Source organism: Choloepus didactylus, chromosome 15 (genome assembly GCF_015220235.1).
Source record: "Choloepus didactylus isolate mChoDid1 chromosome 15, mChoDid1.pri, whole genome shotgun sequence".
NCBI lineage: Eukaryota > Metazoa > Chordata > Mammalia > Pilosa > Megalonychidae > Choloepus > Choloepus didactylus.
Genome location: NC_051321.1, coordinates 14,050,715 through 14,069,446, shown reverse-complemented (window position 1 = coordinate 14,069,446; position 18,732 = coordinate 14,050,715). Strand labels below are relative to the sequence as shown.

Sequence of the window (18,732 nt, the reverse complement as noted above, 5' to 3'; positions counted from 1 at the left end):
TGGTTGGAAGGAACTGTCTTACAGATGGAAATCACAGAGCTAATTCTTTTTCTTTCTTTCTTTTATTCTTGGTGGGGGGGAGTGTTGTTGAATCTTTTCCCTTTATTTTATTTTTTAAGTTAAAAAATTGTATCATGGTAACATACATATAAAATAAAATTTGCCATTTTAACCATTTTTAAGGGTCCACTTCAGTGGTTTTAATCACGTTCATATGTTGTGCTACTGTCACCACCATCCACTACCAAAAGTTTTCCATCACCCTAAACAGAAACTCTGTACCCATTAGGCGATGACTCCCCATTTCCCCTCCCCCCGGTAACCTCTAGTCTGCTTTCTGTCTCTTCGAGTTTGCTTATTCTAGATATTTCATATAAGTGGAATCATACAATATTTGTCCTTTTGTGTCTGGCTTATTTCACTCAGCATGATGTCTTCAAGATTCATCCATGTTGTCGCATGTGTCAGGACTTCATTCCTTTTTATGGCTGAATAATATTCCATTGTGTGGCTAGACCCCATTTTGTTTATCCATCCATCAATTGACGGACACTTGGGTTGCTGCCACCTTTTGGCAGCTGTGAATAATGTTGCTGTGAACATTGGTGCACAAGTATCTGTTCCAGTCCCTGTTTTCAATTCTTTTGAGTATATACCTAGGAGTGGGATTGCCAGATCGTAGGGAAACTCTGGCTCACAGGGGCATTCCGTGCATATGGTTTACCTCTCTTTTCATAGAAGTCATTGTCTTGCTGCCATTTCCCAAGCCGAAGCTAATTGTGAAATCCTAGGCTATTGGCATAACCTCCTCTTGTCTGCTCAACTTTTCTGGTTTAAGCTGATTTCAGTACCTCTCACCCACTGTCTGGGCAAGGGTGTCCCACAGCAGTGGTTTCTCAGGCGGCGGGGAGTTTGATCTGCATTTAGTGATGCCCACCCGTCTGAGCCACCCTGGTGCCGCTGGTCAATGGGCCTTCCCTCTCTAGGTGGCCTCTTGGCACTTGTGCCCCCACGAGCCCCAGCCCATCTCAGGGGTCACTGTGGAGACCCAGCCTGTCACTCCAGGTGACTTAATTGATGTGGAGAGCCAAGCTGGAAGCCTCATGTTGGTTTTCCGCCTCCCAACACAAATGCTCTTCAAGTGGCGGTGACCTGACGTGGACTCTCAAAGAAAGGCCTTTTGATCCCGGGCTGGTGGTGCTGTCCCCGCGTGCTCCCGGCTGCCTGCCTGTGGAACTGTGGCTCCCGTCCACCCAGCCAGGGCTCTGCTTGGAGGCAACTGACCTGAAAGTGATGTTATTTTTTTTTTAACGTGGGTTTTAGTACCGAGAGCAATAATATTTTCAGCTAGTTATTGAGGCTGATTAGTGAGTCTCAGGCCTCCATTTGGTTAAATAGAGCCGCCTTCATGGTTGTATTTTGGGAGGCTGCAAACCCAGGGTTCTGAATGGGATTGAGTTACTCCAAATGGTGGTCGGCCATTTGCCCGATGCCTGCACCCTGCAAAGCAGTCTGGGTAAATTCCCGTGGTGCCAGACCACTAGGCAGGGCTGCGGGAGCAGCAGGACACGAGGCACCTTCTCTCCTTACCGGGAAAGAATGGGCAGCTGTGCTCTAGAACTCTCAGCTCCTTAGAGACGCTGTGCCCAGCTCTGTCTCTTACCAGCCGTTTGGCCTCTGATCTGTAAATTGGGAATAGTAATACTTACCTTGTAGGGTCAATGAAATAGGTAATACTTGCCCATATAGGTCAGTCCTATATTCAGGGCTCAGTATACAGCGTGTGTGTGTGTAAGTGTGTGCATGGGTGTATGTGACCATTTGGGGAATGATTGGGAAACATAGAGGGAGAAAATAAGAGGAAAAAGTACCTTCTCTCGTTTAAGGGTCTCAAGAAATCATCAGTCCCACAAGGTTCGTCTCACTGGCGAGGAAGAACTGGCCCTTGGAGAGAGCGGCTCTGACTCGGTGGCTCAGTGGAGGACAGGAGGCCCATGTGTCAGGCCTGGCGCCACTAGTGACCCCTGACCTTGGGCAAGTCCTTCGCTTCTCTGAGCCCCGGTGTCCTGGTCTGTGAAAGGAAGAAGTTGGTTTCCTTCCAGAACCACCATTCTGTAGCCCTCTGGAATGGATCCCAAATGATCATAGTGTTGATGTTTCTTCTCTTCCATGGGAGAAAATCACTGAATCTTGTCTTTCCATTAGAAGGAGAGAGACAGAAATACAAGGGAACTTGTACACTTGGGGTGGAAATGTGACTGGCTGCATCTGTGGACATTCCCAGCTGCTGCCTGTGCTGTCCCTTTTGCCAGGAGTGTCTTGTGGTCTGGGGAGAAGTCGTGCCGCAGACACAGAGCGGTGACGTTGTCTTGAAGCAGATGAGGAGAGCTGGTTGGGTGGGTGTAAGGGGATCCCAATCCACAGTGAAAAATCTGCCTGGGGGAAGAGCTTCAGTCTGTCTGTGCTGATGTCATCCTCTCCGTCTCTTGTCAGGACTGAGGCTGACAAATCCTTGGGTGGTAGATTTTGATATGGTTTTAAACAATTTGCAGTTAAATCCCTTGTGTTGGTGAGAAAGGTAAGCTCACCCAGGCTTCTCGTTTACTCAAATCCTTTTTTTATCCACTTGGCAAGTGAGTGAAGGAGGCTTAATGGGGTCAAGGAAAATCAAAAAGTCTGTCTTTGAGAGACCTCACTTCTTTAGGGCTCAGTCCCACTGGCTTGACCAGTGATCTGGAGTACTAAATTCCTTAGTGTTGTTGGGAAAGAGCTCTGGACTTGGAGGTTCCAGTCCCAGCCCTGCCGTCTCCAGCTAATGACCCTGGGCAATTCTCTTTACCATCTGGAACCTCCCAATCTTGATCTGTAGAAACGGGGGTAGGGTGGGGGGCGAGGTAACCCCAGCCCTCCCACATCACTTACCTGAGTGCTTTCGAGGTTCCGATAAGATCATGTCAACAAAGCTCTCTATGTGATTCCACTTATATGAGAAATCTAGAATAAGCAAATTCATAGCGACAGATTCAGAGAGAGAAAGTAGATTTGAGGTGACCGATTCTGGTGGGAGGGAGAATGGGGAGTTATTGTCTAATGGGTATAGAGCTTCTGTTTGGGGTTGATGAGAAAAAGTTTTGGTAATGGATGTGGTGATGGTAGCCCAACATTGTAAAGGTAGTCAATGCCACTGAACTGTACACTTAAAAGTGGTTACAATGGCAAATTTTATGTTATATATGTATTATCGCAATTTAAAAAAATAGAATCTGAAAAAAAGAGAAAATTCAGTTTGTTTGCTTTGTAAACCAAAAGCTGAAAAAGAAAAGGCATCCGTTCTACTGCTTTTCCTTGTGAGGTTTGATAATGATGCTGGTGATAGTAATGGCGGCTGTTTACTGAGTATTTATTATGTGCCAGGCTCTGGGCTAAAAGCTTTATTACATTCTATGTGTGCAGTGGCCCTATAAGTAGGTGTGGTTCTCATCTGCACTTTATAGAGAATGAGAAAATTGTCTAAGGTCGTGCAGCTTGTTTGTGACCTAAGGCACCCTCCCCGTGGCCTCCCAGTTTGGTGGCCCATTATTTTCCAGTGGTTTCCTTGGAGTTGGTTGTTCTGACCCTTGCTGCCCAAGTGCCTGCCTGGCTGGTGGGGCCCTCACACCGGTGTATGTCATCACTCCCAGGGGATTCCACTGTGCAGCCCAAGTGGAGAACCACTGGGTTAGTGCTGGTGTCCACAGAGGGTACAGAATCATTTGAGCTGGAGACCAGCCTCCCTCGGCCACATCTTCTCCCCTCCCTGGGTCTCAGTTTCCTGCCCTGTAAAAGGAGGGGAAGGCCTCCAGGGCCTTCCTGAGTCTAAGGTTCTGTGATATTAGAAGTTCACGAGCAAATCTGTTGTTCCTTTTCTGCTTCTGTTTTAGGCAGAATATGAAGTTACTCCGGATGAGAAACTGGGAGAGAAAGGGAAGGAAATTATGACCAAGTACCTCACCCCAAAGGTAAGCAGCCACCCGGCCCCGCAGCAGGAGGAATGGAGGCCTTGTCCGGGCACCTGGGCTGGGCCCCAAGCCTGTGCCTCGTCATCTGGGGAGGTGGGACCTACCTGCCCGGCAGCTGCCACTGGCCTCTGGGAGTCTCATCCTGGCTCTGAGAGCACCCACCTGGTCCCTTTGAAGGGCCCTTCTGCTGCCTACTGCCCACCCACAAGTGTTTGTGGCAGGACAGGTGGAGGCCCGACGGAGCTAGGGGTCAGGAGTGTCCAGAGCAAGGGCTCAGCAGGGTTGGTTCTGAGAGGTGGGTGTGGAGGGGAAGGGTCAGGGGGCGATCAAGGGGCACAGCGGACACCTGAAGCTGCGTGGACAGAGCATTCCATGCACCATTGAACACGTGAAGGAATGGGGGCTCGGAGGGAGTGTACCAAGGGGCGAGGGGCCTCCCCGGACCTGATCTTGGAGGCACTGGATGTTTGAAGGGTCCAGGTAGTGTCATCTTCGGGGTCCTGGAGGCCTCAGTGCCTTAGGGTCTGTTCCCTTTTACCTCCAGCTTGACAGAGAAATGCATCCTCGACCCAGTTCATAGAGCCCGGCCTGGGAACCGGGGGTTCAAGTCCCATCTAGTCTATAACTTTGTCAAGTCACACTCTCACTGGGTCTCACTCACCCTGTCGTGAAAGTGGCCCTACCTGCTGGGTCCCCCTCTGGGCGGCACTGGAAGCCCGAGATGAGTCCTGCTTGTGAACAGGTTGGGTGGGTGCACCCTGTGGGCCAGCAGTGGCCTCGTCCTGGCTCAGGACCCCGGACCTGTGCCGCTGCAGCAGCCTCTGCCCCTGGGAGCTGCTCCAGGCTGCTGGTGAACTGAGATCAGCACAGCCTGTCTGTTGGGGTCCCTGCCGTTTGTCCATCTGCACAGGTCAGGAAGCAGTCCCACCTTCTGGACCTGGCTCTCCCCACAATCCTGGGTCTTCCTCTCCCTGTGCCTCAGTCTTCTTTGCTGTCAAATGGGTGGGAGCTGAGATAATCTCAGAAGGTGCCTTCAAATTGGGCAATCACAGAATCTGTCCTCCCCAAGCCCACACTGAGGGAGTGCAAGGATTCACAAGATAAGACTCAAACAACAAAACAGAAGACAGGAGATGCTTCCAGCCAGCGAGAGATGTGTTGCCAAGGAAACTCAGAGACTCCCGGATGTGACTTTTAGTCCTGGAGGAGAGACAGCCCGTGACCCACCTGGAATTCTTAAGAACAACAACAGCGACAGGAAAATGCATTTGCCCAGTGGGTTCCTAATTCAAAAGGACCTGACTGCCTGCCGCCTTGGAGCAGGGGAGGCGGGTTGGTATTCTGCTAATTCTAGCAGCTTGTGTCGATTCCTCATTGTGTTAAAGCTGGACACAATTGAACATAGACTTTCCAGATTCTCCAGTTTAGTTCCACTCGTGAGGCAGAGAGAGCGCTACGGGCAGGAGGAGTCCGGGCCAGATGCAGGAGCTTCTCCGGCAACAGGTGTACCCTGTGAAGGCTGCCACGGTGGTTCCTTCAGGGTTTAAACCAGGCCTCTCCTGCTTGCTCATAGACAGGCTCTGGGTTTTTATAAGTTTTGTCTACATGACACAAAAGTCCCCCGAGGCTGATGAGCCCCTCCTCGGTGTACTTCTCGGCAGAGGTGGCGTCCTTGACAGCTCTGCTCCCGCCTCACACGCTGGCTGCTCCTTGGGGCTCCCCCACCCCCAGGCTCTCTGCATCGCATGTAGCCATACTCCTGGAGCAGGGAGAGTGAGCCCAGCCTCACGCCAGAGGTGTTTCCTTTTGTCACTTCCTCTTCCTCGTACTGAATGGCCGTCCCCATTGCACAGGCAGCAGTTGTCATTTTCTTGCTGCTATTTCTCTACTTCTGTTTCTATCATAACCATACACCCCTCCTTAGGAGGACTTCAAACACTTTCACTGCTATAAAGCACCTCCAGATGCTGAATTGCACCAGCTCCAAGGCCACCATGGGGCGGGGCCGTAGGGTGGCACTGCCTTGCTTTTTCCAGAGACGCCTTGAAAGTTCTGAGGTTGAAAATGGGCAAAGAGAAGTGTCTGCAGGGCCTCTCTTCACCCCAGCTGCAGTGATGACATGCTGTGGCGAGGCAGGCGGATGGGTTTTTGATCTCCCAGCCACTGTGGGCAATGGTGCGGATGCCCTGGACATAAACTGGCATCCTGAGTTCGGAGGAGGCACCACTCTCAGGCTTTTAAGTACCCAGGACAGGCAAGTCATAAGAGCTCACTGGCTGAGCTCCTCCATTGACCAAGGGCTCTGTTTACGAGGCCCAGCGAGGGTGATGACTTGCTAAGGCTGCCCACCTACTAGAATCTTCAATCTCCCTCTGTAAAGGTGTTTTCTGCTGCCTACTCAGCTTTGTCCACCCCATCCACACCACTTTGAGCTGCCCGCCCATATGTGTACCCCTAAACAATGGTAACTAGCATGTTTTGGGGATCCACTGGGTGCCAGGCCCCATCTCACTTAGTCCTTGCTGTCACCATGTGATGTAGATTTTATCAGTTCCCCTTACAGATGAGCAGGGGGAGGTTCGGAAGGGCTGTCCCCATCCAGGTCACAGGCTTGTAAGTGGCAGTGCAGGATTTGCACTGGGCCTGCGCGATCCCGGAGCCCTTACTCTTTGCACTGGGCTGCACTGTTTCCCACCCTCTCCCCAGCGCCGTCTGCCTGATTGACTGCAGTGAAGGTGAAGTACCCACCTTGCCCAGCCTTGCCAGCCAGAATAGTTGCTTTTGTCCTTTTCAAGGTGGGGGACAGGAGCAGGCGCTGGGGCTGCCACTGGGGTAACCGCTTCCCTCTTTCACCTGCCCTGGCCAGCCTGGTCCAGAAGCCTCTGCCAGCCAGCCCTGGTCTGGGGCCTCCAGCCACCCCACCTCTGCCCGGAGCTGCCTCCATCTCCTGAAGGCACAGGGCCCAGACTCCCCATCAGCTCAGACGGCTTTACAAGTGCCTCACAGCCTGCCAACAGTTTTTCCTTAAGTACTCCTCAATTTGAAAAATATAAACCGCACCATATGTTATGGCCCAGGGGCCTGGAGGGAGGTGGTCAAAGCGGTCCCTTGGGATGACTGTTTTCCTACAGTAAATTTTGTGCTGCCTTCCCAGCCCTTCCCGTGGTAGCTTGCTCAGGAGCCTGTTTCACTTCTCAGTACAGCCAATGCCAGGAGCAGGGGGTGAGGGGCTGAGTGAGGGGCTGAGCTAGTGGCTCTGAAAACTTGGAACAACCCTGGGAGCCACTGTCCCTAAACCCAGGCCAGCTTGTCCTTGCCGTCAGTCCTCTACCTCAAGGTGCAGCTCAGCTCTGAGCGGCATTTTCTGAAGGGTTGACAATAGGACATAGACCATTTGAGATACTCTGTGATCCACTGGGCAACCAGCATGCAGTTCACAAGGAGGAGAAGATTTTCCCAGCTTGTGAGTGTATTAAAGGTCCTGAGAAGTCCTGCAATAAAGAAATCCGTTTAACTGTTCACAAGCATTTCCCAAACTTACTTGACCCTGAAACCCTATTTTTTCCCTTTAATTTCACTGCAGGATGTCCCTGGGGCCTTTTGATCTGCTCCAACATCCTTATCTCCTGTTACTTTTCCCTCTCCCAGAGCCCTCAAACTCGGGGCTCCTGCCATGCCATTCCCAGTCTCACCTTGATGTCCACACCATGTTGCCTTCATTCAGGCTGTAGGCCCTGCTCCATACTCCATCTCTCCCGCTTCTGTGTCCCTGCTCAGCTCTAGGGCCTCCGGCCCCACCGAGCCTGTCCCACCTCTGGTCAGAATCCATCCCTCTTCCCTAGGTGGTCCTAGAGCCCGCTGCTTGGTTGTTGTGCTTCTTCAGGTCCCTGCAGCCCACCCTTCCATGCCCTGGCACCCGAGGTTTCGGAGGAGTCTGCCTCCCAGAGGGGATGACAGTGTATAGACAGATAGACAGTGCAGTGGGACCTGAGCTGTGGTGCAGCTGTGCACAGGGAAGGGTGGGGCATCCAGCCTGGGTGGGCCACGGAGGCTTCTGGGTAGAGATGCTGCTGAGTCACATCTTAAAGGAGGAGGAGGAGGAAGCCAGTATGAAAGAAGGAGCCAGGCCTTCCATGGGCAAAGGTATAGATCAGTCGTTCTCATCTGGGGGCGTTTGGTCCTCTAGGAGACATTTGGCAACGTTTGGAGACATTTTTGGTTGTCACAACTCGGGGGAGAGGGAAGCAGTGCTATTTGCATCCAGTGTGTAGAGGCCAGAGATGCTGTTCAACATCCTACAACGCACAGGACAGCCTCCCACAACAGAGCATTATTTGGCCCAAAATGTCAGTAGCAATGAGGTTGAGAAACCCTGGCATTGAGGTAGGAAGGCACGGGGTGGTCACTGTTGGAGAAGTGGAAGGAAGGACAGCTGGCAGGAGGCTAAGGGGAGGCCTTAGGCACAGGGCCTTGCAAACTCGCCGAGGAGTTTGATGCCGTCCTAAGGCAGTGGGGCACCACTAGTACTTTGAATGCCATTTGCATTGTAGGAAGGTCTCTGGCCACATGGAAGGGTAAGGGGGGAAGGACTGCAAGCAAGAGGCCATCCAGGGAGCTGGATGACAGCGAGCCAAGCTGGGCCTGCAGCCAGGGGCATGGGGAGGAGCAAGGGACTTTGGCGATGCTTAGGAGGGGCATGGCCAGTTGGGGCGGGAAGGACTGAGCACCTGTCTGGTTGATGTCTTGAATTGCTGAGTGGGTGGAGGCCCCCCCAAGGAAGACAGAGAACACGTTTGAGGGTCATTTCTGGGTGGGGCTTCTCCACAGGATTGACAGCTCACTGGGACGGGGGGATGGTCCGTGCTCCGCAGTGTGTCCCCTGCCCCAGCACAGTGCTGGGCACACAGGGCTCATGAAGCAAGGAGGGGGGCCCTGGGAAGCTTCCTTTCTTGGAGCTCTTACCTCTCCTGCCTCATGTCTGTTCCTGGGAAACAGCACTTGGCCCATATGCCATGGGGTCTGACATTGTGTGTTTGCTAAGAGCCAGGTTGAAAAGTCCCCCTCTCAGAAGCAGCCCATGCCTAGAGCTGAATTCTTGCTCCCCGTGGGGTAATGCTCTTCAAACCCTTAAACCATGGATAAAGTCTCAAGGGGACTTGCCCAAGGGGCAAAACCTTTGCATTCGAAGAGTTTTGGACACTGTCTCAAATCTTGCATCAGTTTCCCATACAAGGCAGGGTTTGTTTGGCAGGACCTATTGGAGGACAACAGACAAGGATGGACTTTGGAATGTGTTACTAGTTTGCTAATGCTGCCAGAATGCAAAACACCAGAAATGGATTTGCTTTTATAAATGGGAGTTTATTTGGTTACAGAGTTACAGTCTTAAGGCCATAAAGTGTCCATCAACAAAGGGTACCTTCACTGGAGGATGGCCAATGGTGTCCGGAAAACCTCTGTTAGCTGGGAAGGCATGTGGTTGGTGTCTGCTCCAAGTTCTGGTTTCAAAATGGCTTTCTCCCAGGATGTTCCTGTCTAGGCTGCAGCTCCTCAAAAACATCACTCTTAGTTGCTCTTGGGGTGTTTGTCCTCTCTTAGCTTCTCTGGAGCAAGAGTCTGCTTTCAACGGCCATCTTCAAACTACCTCTCATCTGCAGCTCCTCTCTCAGCTTCTGTGCATTCTTCAAAGTGTCCCTCTTGGCCATAGTAAGCTTGTTCCTTCTGTCTAAGCCTATATGGTGCTCCAGTAAACTAATCATGGCCCATGCTGAATGGGCGAGGCCACACCTCCATGGAAATTATCCAATCGGAGTTATCACCCACAGTTGGGTGGGGTGCATTTCCATGGAAACAACCTAATCCAAACCTTCCAACTTAATCCCCACTAATATGTCTGTCCCCACAAGATTGCATCAAAGAATATGGCTTTTTCTGGGGGACATAATACATTCAAACTGGCACAGAATGGGTTGAGAGCTGTTGGAGAACTAACTGAAAGGCTGCAGTGTGCTGTGTCAATAAAGTGAGTTCTGAATCAGATAGAACTGGGTTCAAAGCCAGGCCTGGCTCTTTTAGCTGCATAGCCTTGGGGAAGTTATTTAACTTCTCTGTGCTTCTAGTTCTTTGTCTATTAAGTGGGTGGAGCGGTGGTGGGGATCATGGATAAAATTGGCAGGCCCCGAGCCCATGCTGCGTGTTAGACACTCAGTCTACCTGAGTTGCCCCTCCCTGCCTGAACATTTTAGAAATCAGCCTGAGTGTGGAAAACATTTAGACATAAAACTCCCACCAGTGGAGACATGAGAGCCCAAGGAGGAGTCCGTAGGGCCCCCAGCCTGGGAGGGCTGGACAGAGAGGCTGGACTTCTTAAAAGGCAGGGTGAATGCTTGCTGCCACAGCAAACCAACCCCCAAATCGCAGGGGCTTTCTCTCTTTCCCATGCAGTCTGACTGCGTCGTAAACTCTCCTGGGTCGTTTTCTTCCATGGGTGACTCAGCATCCTGGCTGCTTTTTTTTTTTTCAATAAACAGTTGTATTCACACACCAAACAATCCATCCAAAGTGTACAATCAGTGGCTCTCATTATAATCACAGAGTTGTGCATTCATCACCACAATCGGTGTGAGAACATGCTCCTTGCTCCAAAAAGAAAAATCCCATACCTCTTCTACCTTCCTATTATTGACACTTAGCATTGGTGTGGTACCTTTGTTACAAATGATGAAAGAATATTACAGTATTACTGTTAACTCTAGTCCATAGTCTGCATAAGGTGTATTTTCCCCCAAAACCACTCTATTATTAACCCCTTGTAATTGTGACATACATTTGTTCTAGCTCATGTAAGAACATTCTTATATTTGTACAATTAATCACAGTCATCATCCACAACAGGGTTCACTGTGTTATACGGTCCCGGGTTTTATCCTCTGACTCTCCTGCTAGTGACGGACACGATCCTAAACTTCTCCTTCCAACCATAATCACTCCCATAATTCAGCACTGTTAATTACACTTACAGTAACGTTCTACCATCACCTCTATCCATTTCCAAACATTTACAATCAACCTTATTAAAAATGTACAAAGTAAGCATCAGCTCCCCTTTCCCGGCTGCTTTTGTCTTGTGGCTCCACCATCTTGAATGAGTTGCCTCTGTGGAAACCCCAAAAAAGGAAGAGATCAATGAAAGCCGCACCTCGGCAACTGACTGCCTTGGCCCGGAAGTGACACGTCACACCCTCTCACAGACCACTGGCCAGCGAGGGAGGCCAGGAAATACGGGGGGCATACGGAGTATTGGGTGAGCACACCAGCCAAAACGTCCTCCCTCCAGTTCCCAGGCTGAAAGGGCAGGTGGTTTCTGGGGCTGGTCGGAGAGCCAGGAGCGTGGCATGTCTTTCAGATATTCTCAAGTTTGTCAGCTCAGAGAAGCTGGCCAGGGGACCCCACAATTGATTACAGATGTGTGTGCTTAGTTCTCTCAAGAGCTGGCAGCACCCTTGCCAGTTCCCCTGCAGACCAGATGACAGGAGTTCAGAAGACGACAGGGTTGCTCTGAGCTGAGGTGACCAGGAAATATTCCTAATTATAATAATAAATAATAATGATAATAAGTGATAATGAAAACAGTATTATATATCATCCATCACTGCAGACTTCATTTTTTAAAATAACAGCTTTTTTTGAGACATAATTTACATACCATAAAATTTACCTGTATAAGAGTGTACAATTCAGTGATTTTTAGAATATTCACAGAGTTGTGCAATCATCACTACTGTCTGATTCTAGAGCATTCCATCACCCCAAAAAGAAGCCCATACCCATTAGCAGTCACTCCCCATTCCCTCTTCTTCTCAGCCTTGGACAACCACTGATCTTTCTGTCTTTATGGATTTGCCTATTTTAGATATTTCATATAAATGGAATCATACAATAAGTGGCCTTTTGTGATTAGCTTATTTTACTTAGCCCAAAGTTTTCAAAGTTCATCCACGTTGTAGCATGTATCAGTACTTCCTGTCTTTTTATGACTGAGTGATATTCCATTGTGTGGATATAACACATTTTGTTTATTCATTCATCAGTTGATGGACTTTGGAATTGTTTCCACATTGGGGTTATTATAAATAATGCTACCATGAACATTCATTTACAAATTTTTGTATGGATGTATGTTTTCACTTCCTTTGGGTATATATCTAGGAGTAGAATTGCCAGGTCATTTGGTAACTATATTTAACCTTTTGAGGAACTGCCAGACTGTTTTATATTCCCACCAGCAGTGTATGAGGGTTCCAGTTTCTCTACATCCTTGACGGCATTTATGCTTTTTCCATCTTTTTTAAATTTTGGCCATCCTAGTGAGGGTGAAGTGCTATCTCATTCTGGTTTTGATTTGCATTTCCTTAATAACTTAAGCATCTTTCCATGTACTTATTGGTTATTTGCATATCTTTTTGTAGAAATGTCTATTCACATCCTTTGCTCATTTTCAATTGGGTTGTTTTGCCTTTTTCATATTGAGTTTTAAGAGTTCTTTATAAGATATTCGTGTAAGATACACATTCTGGCTATTTGTATCTTATTAGAAATATGATTTGCAAATATTCTTTCCCATTCTGCGGTTTGTCTTTTCACTTTCTTGATGGTGTCCTTTGAAGCAGAAAGGTTTAATGTGGATCAAATACTGACTTCAGTTTTGTTACTTGCTTTTAAATGACTTTTCTCATTTCCCCTTGTAAGAAGATGTCAGCTCTTTGGGGGACAGGGAGCATCTGGGTAAAAGTAAACAAATCCTAGTCCATACTATGCTCATGAACCAGCCCCCCACCCCACCCCCCAGGAGAGTTAAAGTCCTATTGCCTGTCAGGAAAAGCAGGGCCAGGCCTGCTTCAAGAACATTCTAGCCTTTACCCCAGCTGACATGACAACATTCTCCAGGCTTTGAGCCCCTCTGTGTGTCTGGCATTGCACTGACATCTTACAAATCTGCTTTCAGATCTTCCTAGCAGTCCCCAAGATGGGACGTGCAATTTATAGGATGTTTTGCAGTAGTTCATTTGATCTGGGCTCATGAGCAGGTCTTTGAACTGCCCCACCCAGGCTTCCCTACCCGATCACTGAAGCCTGTGGGGTGGTACCAGCTTCCAATGTGGTTTTTCTAGGGCATGTGCTGCAGAAAGCTCAACCCTGGCAGAAAGTCCTGCTGAACAGGCCCATGTGAGTTTCATCCTGGATAATGGAGGTGACAGGGACCGGCCACCTGGGCGTTCCTCTGTGGGACGTTGGGTGTGCCCCAGCCAGCCAGCCTTCAGACACATGTCTTAGCAGGATTGGTCACTGGGCCCTCCACAGAGGTGGAGCTGCCTCTTTGTTTCTATAAAGAATACTAGGGTAATGCAGGGAAGTTTGTTCTTGTTAAGGGGAAATTCCCCATCAGCCCGAGTTTCTGCACAAAATAAATCCATTCCTAAGGCTTGTTTGGCTCTCCAGAAAACATGCACTTTTTTTTAAAAAAAGAGCTAGAATGAAAAGAACTAATAATTTATTCCAAGTTCCCTCTTTCTCTGGCCCCAGCTCACCCTGGCACCCTCCCTTCTCCCCCACAGGACCAGCATCAGGGGTCCTCAGGACCCCATAGACCCCCTGTTCTGCCATTTCCCAGCTGTGTGACTGGAGCCTCAGTTTCCCCATCTGAAAAATGGGGATGATAAAAGGGGTGCTCAAATGGGTTCATGGCCTCCGGTCGTTCTCATAATTGCTTCACTGTTTTTGCTACATTTTCATACCTCCCTCCTGATTATTTATGGTTTTCATTAAAGCAATTCATTTTTCAGCTTAAAATGAAGTGAGTTTTAAAAGGAAACCTTGTGTATTGGTTCATCAACTGTAACAAATATTACCACAGTTATGCAAAATGTTAATGATAGGGAAAACTGGGGAGGGGAGGTAATATGGGAACTCACCTTCTGCATGATTTTTCTGTAAACCAATGACTGTTGTAAAAATTAGCTAATTAATCTTTTAACAAGGAAACCTTGTATCAGGAACATGCCTGACAACCTTACATAAAGAATACCAGAAAAATTGGTATTTAATCCCAGCTAGAGTCTCTGTTGTCTGCCCAAGGCTCTGAGCCTGAAGCCTCCTTTCTCTTTGTTTTAAAGGGAGATTAGTGAGGGTTAGCAAGGTACCAAAAATACAGGGAGACCTTCTCCTTGGGTACCATCTCACCGACTCTGGGAAGTGCTGGGCTCCCTGTCTACTTCCCAATCCATGATTTATTATATAAATCCTGGCTTGTCATGGGTAGGGACAGTGTGGCCTCCAGCAAAGAGCACTGGACTAGGAGTCAGGCTTGTTCTTGGATCTCCCTTTCTGGGGTCTGTGGCCTTGGAGGATGTGGTTTAGATGTGGCTTAGAGGCTGTGCTTGGATTCCAGGGTTAACCAAGTGCACAGGATATGGATAGTTTGGGCAAATCCCTGCCTTCCATGTGCCTGTCCCATCCTCCACGGCTGTTTGGGCTCCCGGACACTGGCCCTGGGCCCGGCTCTTAGTCTCCACTAGGAATCATTCGGCCCTTGTCTCCCCGCATACAGAACAGCATCTGGCAGTGAATCCACGAGGTCAGAGGTAGCCTTCGCGTGAGCTCTTCCCGAGCAGGGTCTCCTGGGCGGCTGGCCTGGGCGGGAGGGCAGCTGGGCCAGCTGGGCCATGGACCCTGGCTTTTCCCGCTTCCTGCCATGGCCCTGCCAGGGGATCCGAAGGAGGAAGAGGAGTAAAAAGAAAACTTGAGGAAGGAACTTTCTGGAGTCTTCTCAGGCAGCAGTGGTGGGGATGGGGGTGGGTGTCGGGGTGAGGGGTCCTGGGCTTCTTTCTCTAACATCTGTGGGAGCAGCAGAGGAATTCGAGAAGGAGAAAAAAAGCCATGGTCCTCTGCACTGGCTGCCTGGGGCAAGGCAGAGGGGAGCCAGCTTTTATTGAGCATCTACTGCATGCCTGGAACTTCACACCCCGTGTTACACTCAGTTCTCATAACCTCACCTCTGAAATGAATGGAAATGGAGGCTCAAAGGGATTAAGTAATCGTCCAAGAAGAGCCAGCAGGGGACAGAGCCCCCAAAGCCTGTCCTTGTCCCACAGTGCCTCACAGACAGATGCTTCCTCTCCTGGGGCCTCGGCTTTCTCAGCTGTAGAGCGAGGAGGCTGCCCAGATGCTGAAAGGGCCCTCCCGCTAATCACCTATAGTAATGGTAAAATCAGCAGTCATGTGCAGCACTTACCATGTGCCAAACAGTGCTAAGGGCTTTAAATGTGAATTCACTTAATCTGCAGAGCTTAAACCCCAAGGATTGATATCTCCAATTTGCAGAAGGGGAGACAGAGACAAGAGAGGTTAAGTAACATGCACGAGGTCACACAGCTGGGGGTAGGGAGTGTGGCTGGGACTTGTTCCTCCAGGGTCCCCCTCACCTAAGGTAACTGAGCCTGGCTCCCTGCCTCAGGTCCACTTCCACGGCTTCTCGACTGAGGGATTGTTAATGACCCAGGAGCCCTTGCTGGAGAACGAGGGTGCCGCTGGGAGAGAGCGGCAGGGCCTGCGAGGGCTCCTGTGTCATCTGAAGTCCGCCCCAGGGCCCAGCCGCTGTGTGTCTCCCTAGGGCGGGCTCCTCCCTCTCGAGCCACTCTAAATGAGGCCTGGGCTGCCAGAAATTGCAGAGCATCAGGCCTCTGAGCTCCCAGCCCCGGGAACCCTGTCATTCAGTGTACCCTGAGAGGAGGACACCCCCCAGGGCAATCTCAGAGGCCCTCCAGTCCAGGGCCTTCAAACAGTTTTAGCCACAGATAAAAAGTACTGCTGCGGTTGCCAGGGCTGGGGGCTGGACCCATCTCTCACCTCCCTACTCTCCTGGCTCTGAGGAGACCTCTTAGGGTTCCACATAGCCCAGTTGGAAAACCACTGAGTTAAGCCAACCTCCTTATTTCACAGATGAGGGAACTGAAACCCAGAGAGAGTTCTGGACCCCCAGGGGCTCACAGCTCATGAGAGGAGACTGGAATCTTCCTCACTGAGCTTTCTGCAGCCCCGTGCTGACAGCATGGAGCGAGGACAGAAGGAGTCCTTCCCGGCTTGCTTGCTTCTTCCCACCGGGGCTGGCCTGCAGCTGGGCCTGAATTTCTCGGAGGTTCTTATTCTTCAAGCCAGTCAGTGCGTAATTGCTGAGACGCGTGTGATGACGGAGCAAGGCGGAAAAGGCAGCTGGTGCCAGAGGGTCCGCCCTCTGAGCAGCTGTGCCTTTTAAATGGAAATGCCCCTTCAAGGGGCGGCTGTGATTCCAGGCCCTGAACCACCTTTGAGTCTCCTTCCTTCACGGAGGCTGGGTCTGAATGAGGGTGGGAGGAAAAGGAGCAGCGGTTGAGCACTTTCTGTGAGCCACATGCTTTACCCGTTTCCTTCATTCAAGCTTCGTGTAACCGTCCCCGTTTTACCCTGAGGTGACCTAGTGCATGAGGGTGAAGCTGGGCTAGGGTCCCCCAGCTCTGTCTGGTTCCGGGGGTCTGGTCTTTTCTTCCCCTGTGTGTTTCAAAAGTTAACTAAAGACAGAATTTCTCCCGAATCAGCTTCTCCGGGCCACCAGGGGTGGCGAGGCAGAAGGGGAGGTGGGGCTGACGTCTGACGTGGCCCCCGGCTGCCTGGTCTCTCCTGGCCCCGGTCCAGCTATGGGCCCCCAACTGTGGCCTCAGCTGCCACTTTCTACTGCCTCAGTAGCATTTTCTCACACCACAGTCTCCCCGGGTAGCGGTCAATCAAGTATATGTATGTTCTGTTCTTTTCCCCTCCACCGTTCCCGGAAAACATAGTCTCCCTTGCCCGCAGCCTGATTTCTTTTCCACTCCTCTCGGCATCGTCAAGGCTGACGGGCCCAGCTGGGGCTCCACACTGCAGGACAGAGCAGGCCCAGAGAGGTCCCTTTTCCTTTCTTGTGCCTTCCAGGTCAGAAAAGCAGAAGTTCCTTTGATGCTGGCCCCGTTCTCGTGTGTTTAGTCTTTCCTGCCCAGAATTCCTCCCTTTAGATTAGCTGAAGACAGAGAAATCAGACAGAGGCTTCCTGAAGGCACCTGCCTTCCTTCCCAACCCCGGGTGGGCAGTGACACTTGTCTGTGGGAGCCCGTTCTCCACTGGCTCACCATGGGCCTCAGAGGCCTCCCTGTCTGTGGGCCTTGGGCAGAAAAACCACCTCCCTGGATCTTAGGAGATTCCTGCCCCTCCTTCACTCCCTAACTCCATGGAGTGACGTCTTTATGGGAGAAAAATCTTCTAAGGCCAAGCTGTTTCAAACCCAATTTCAAATTGAAGCTGGTTTGGATGCGGTGGAATGGGGGGAGAGCAGGTGTCTTCTAGGGGGTGGGAAGTCCTCCTGCCCATCCCCACCTCTCAGCCTTCAGGAATGAGGGATGCACCCTGCCACGGGCCTTCCGCACCCCAGCCCCTCGCAAGCTACCTGCTAACTGGGCTCAAACCCCTCTCCCCCTTGCTGGGGAAAATCCACTTCTGCTTGTGCAGCTGCTTGTGGTTGCCCGAGCCCGTGCTCAGCCTGGTTAAACAGCCTGTCATCTGCCATCACCCACTTTGGGCCCGCAGGTCATGACCCAGGATTATCAAACTGACAGAGCTTGGCTGGCCCCTCACTTCACGTCCGGGGCACGTTTCATTTTCTTAATGAAGGTTTCTTGCTTTTGACGTAAAGGGTCGAGGTCTGGGTCAGGGGTGCTTGTGTATTTTCCTTTCTTTCTCATTAAAGTTGCTTGGTTCTCAGGGCCCCTGGTTGAATTTTGCCAGTGTTTAAAAATGTCCTCTCTCTCTTCCTGACCACTAAAAGCCCTTCATCCTGATTTCTGCGAAGCCTCTTGAATAGCAAAGGAAACGTGGGTCAAGCTCTTTTAAGCTTTTAAAGCTCTTGAAGGGCTGTGGCTGTTTCTCAAGGGCTGCTTCTCCACTTTGCTGACCCAGGGAATGTGACCCCTGCTGAGCCGGGGTGGCCAGTGCTGAGGTCTCCTCTGCTCCATGGTGAATCCATTTGTGACTGGAGACCGTGCCTGCTTTCGTGAGACGCACTGAGCATCACCTTCCCTTAGAACTGAGAAGGGGTTCCAGGTCTTACCCGAAGGGGAGATGTGCCAGTTTTCCTGCTTCCACCTGAGGACCTCCAGGTGCCAGCTGCCTGTCCAGGCGTGCGTCCTTGCTCAGTGGCATCACATCTTGCACCATGCTCAGGCTGTCCAGACGACCTTCCAGTGTTTTCCAACTGGATTGACCTTGGGGACATTCCTGGGAGGAGTTGGGGACTGTGGCCAAGACCCCTTAGGATAGAACAAGAGCCCCACAGCAGTTCACTCCTGAGTGTTTGACTGGGCCATGCTATTTTTTTTTCTCCCAGTAACCAACAAAACCCCCAAATCCTGCCTTTTCCCCTTGCTTCTGCTCTGGTTTGGGGCTCATGCATTAGGTCTCTGGCCTGCTGGGGGCTGCTCCAGGCAGACACAGGGCACGTGGCAGTGGCTTTTCCATGTGGCCTTAGGTTTTGATTGAGAAGGTGGAAGAATGGTGCTTTTTCTTCCTGTCAGCCAGACCTTAAATCACCCTCGGGTGAGGGGACACTCTCTGAGGCTGAGGCTCACCCAGTGTTCTCCTTTGTCATCTGGCAGTGTTCCTACAAGTCTGTTTC

The 18,732-nt window shown here is 50.6% G+C and overlaps 1 protein-coding gene across 1 annotated transcript in view; it reads left to right on the top strand.

Moving 5' to 3' along the window:
- GRK5 (G protein-coupled receptor kinase 5) overlaps positions 1–18,732 on the top strand; it is a 228,051-nt gene that overhangs the window by 164,327 nt on the left and 44,992 nt on the right. Inside the window, exon 4 of the mRNA XM_037804840.1 lies at positions 3,921–3,998. Within this exon, the coding sequence (XP_037660768.1) occupies positions 3,921–3,998 (78 nt within the window). The remainder of the gene's footprint in view (positions 1–3,920; positions 3,999–18,732) is intronic.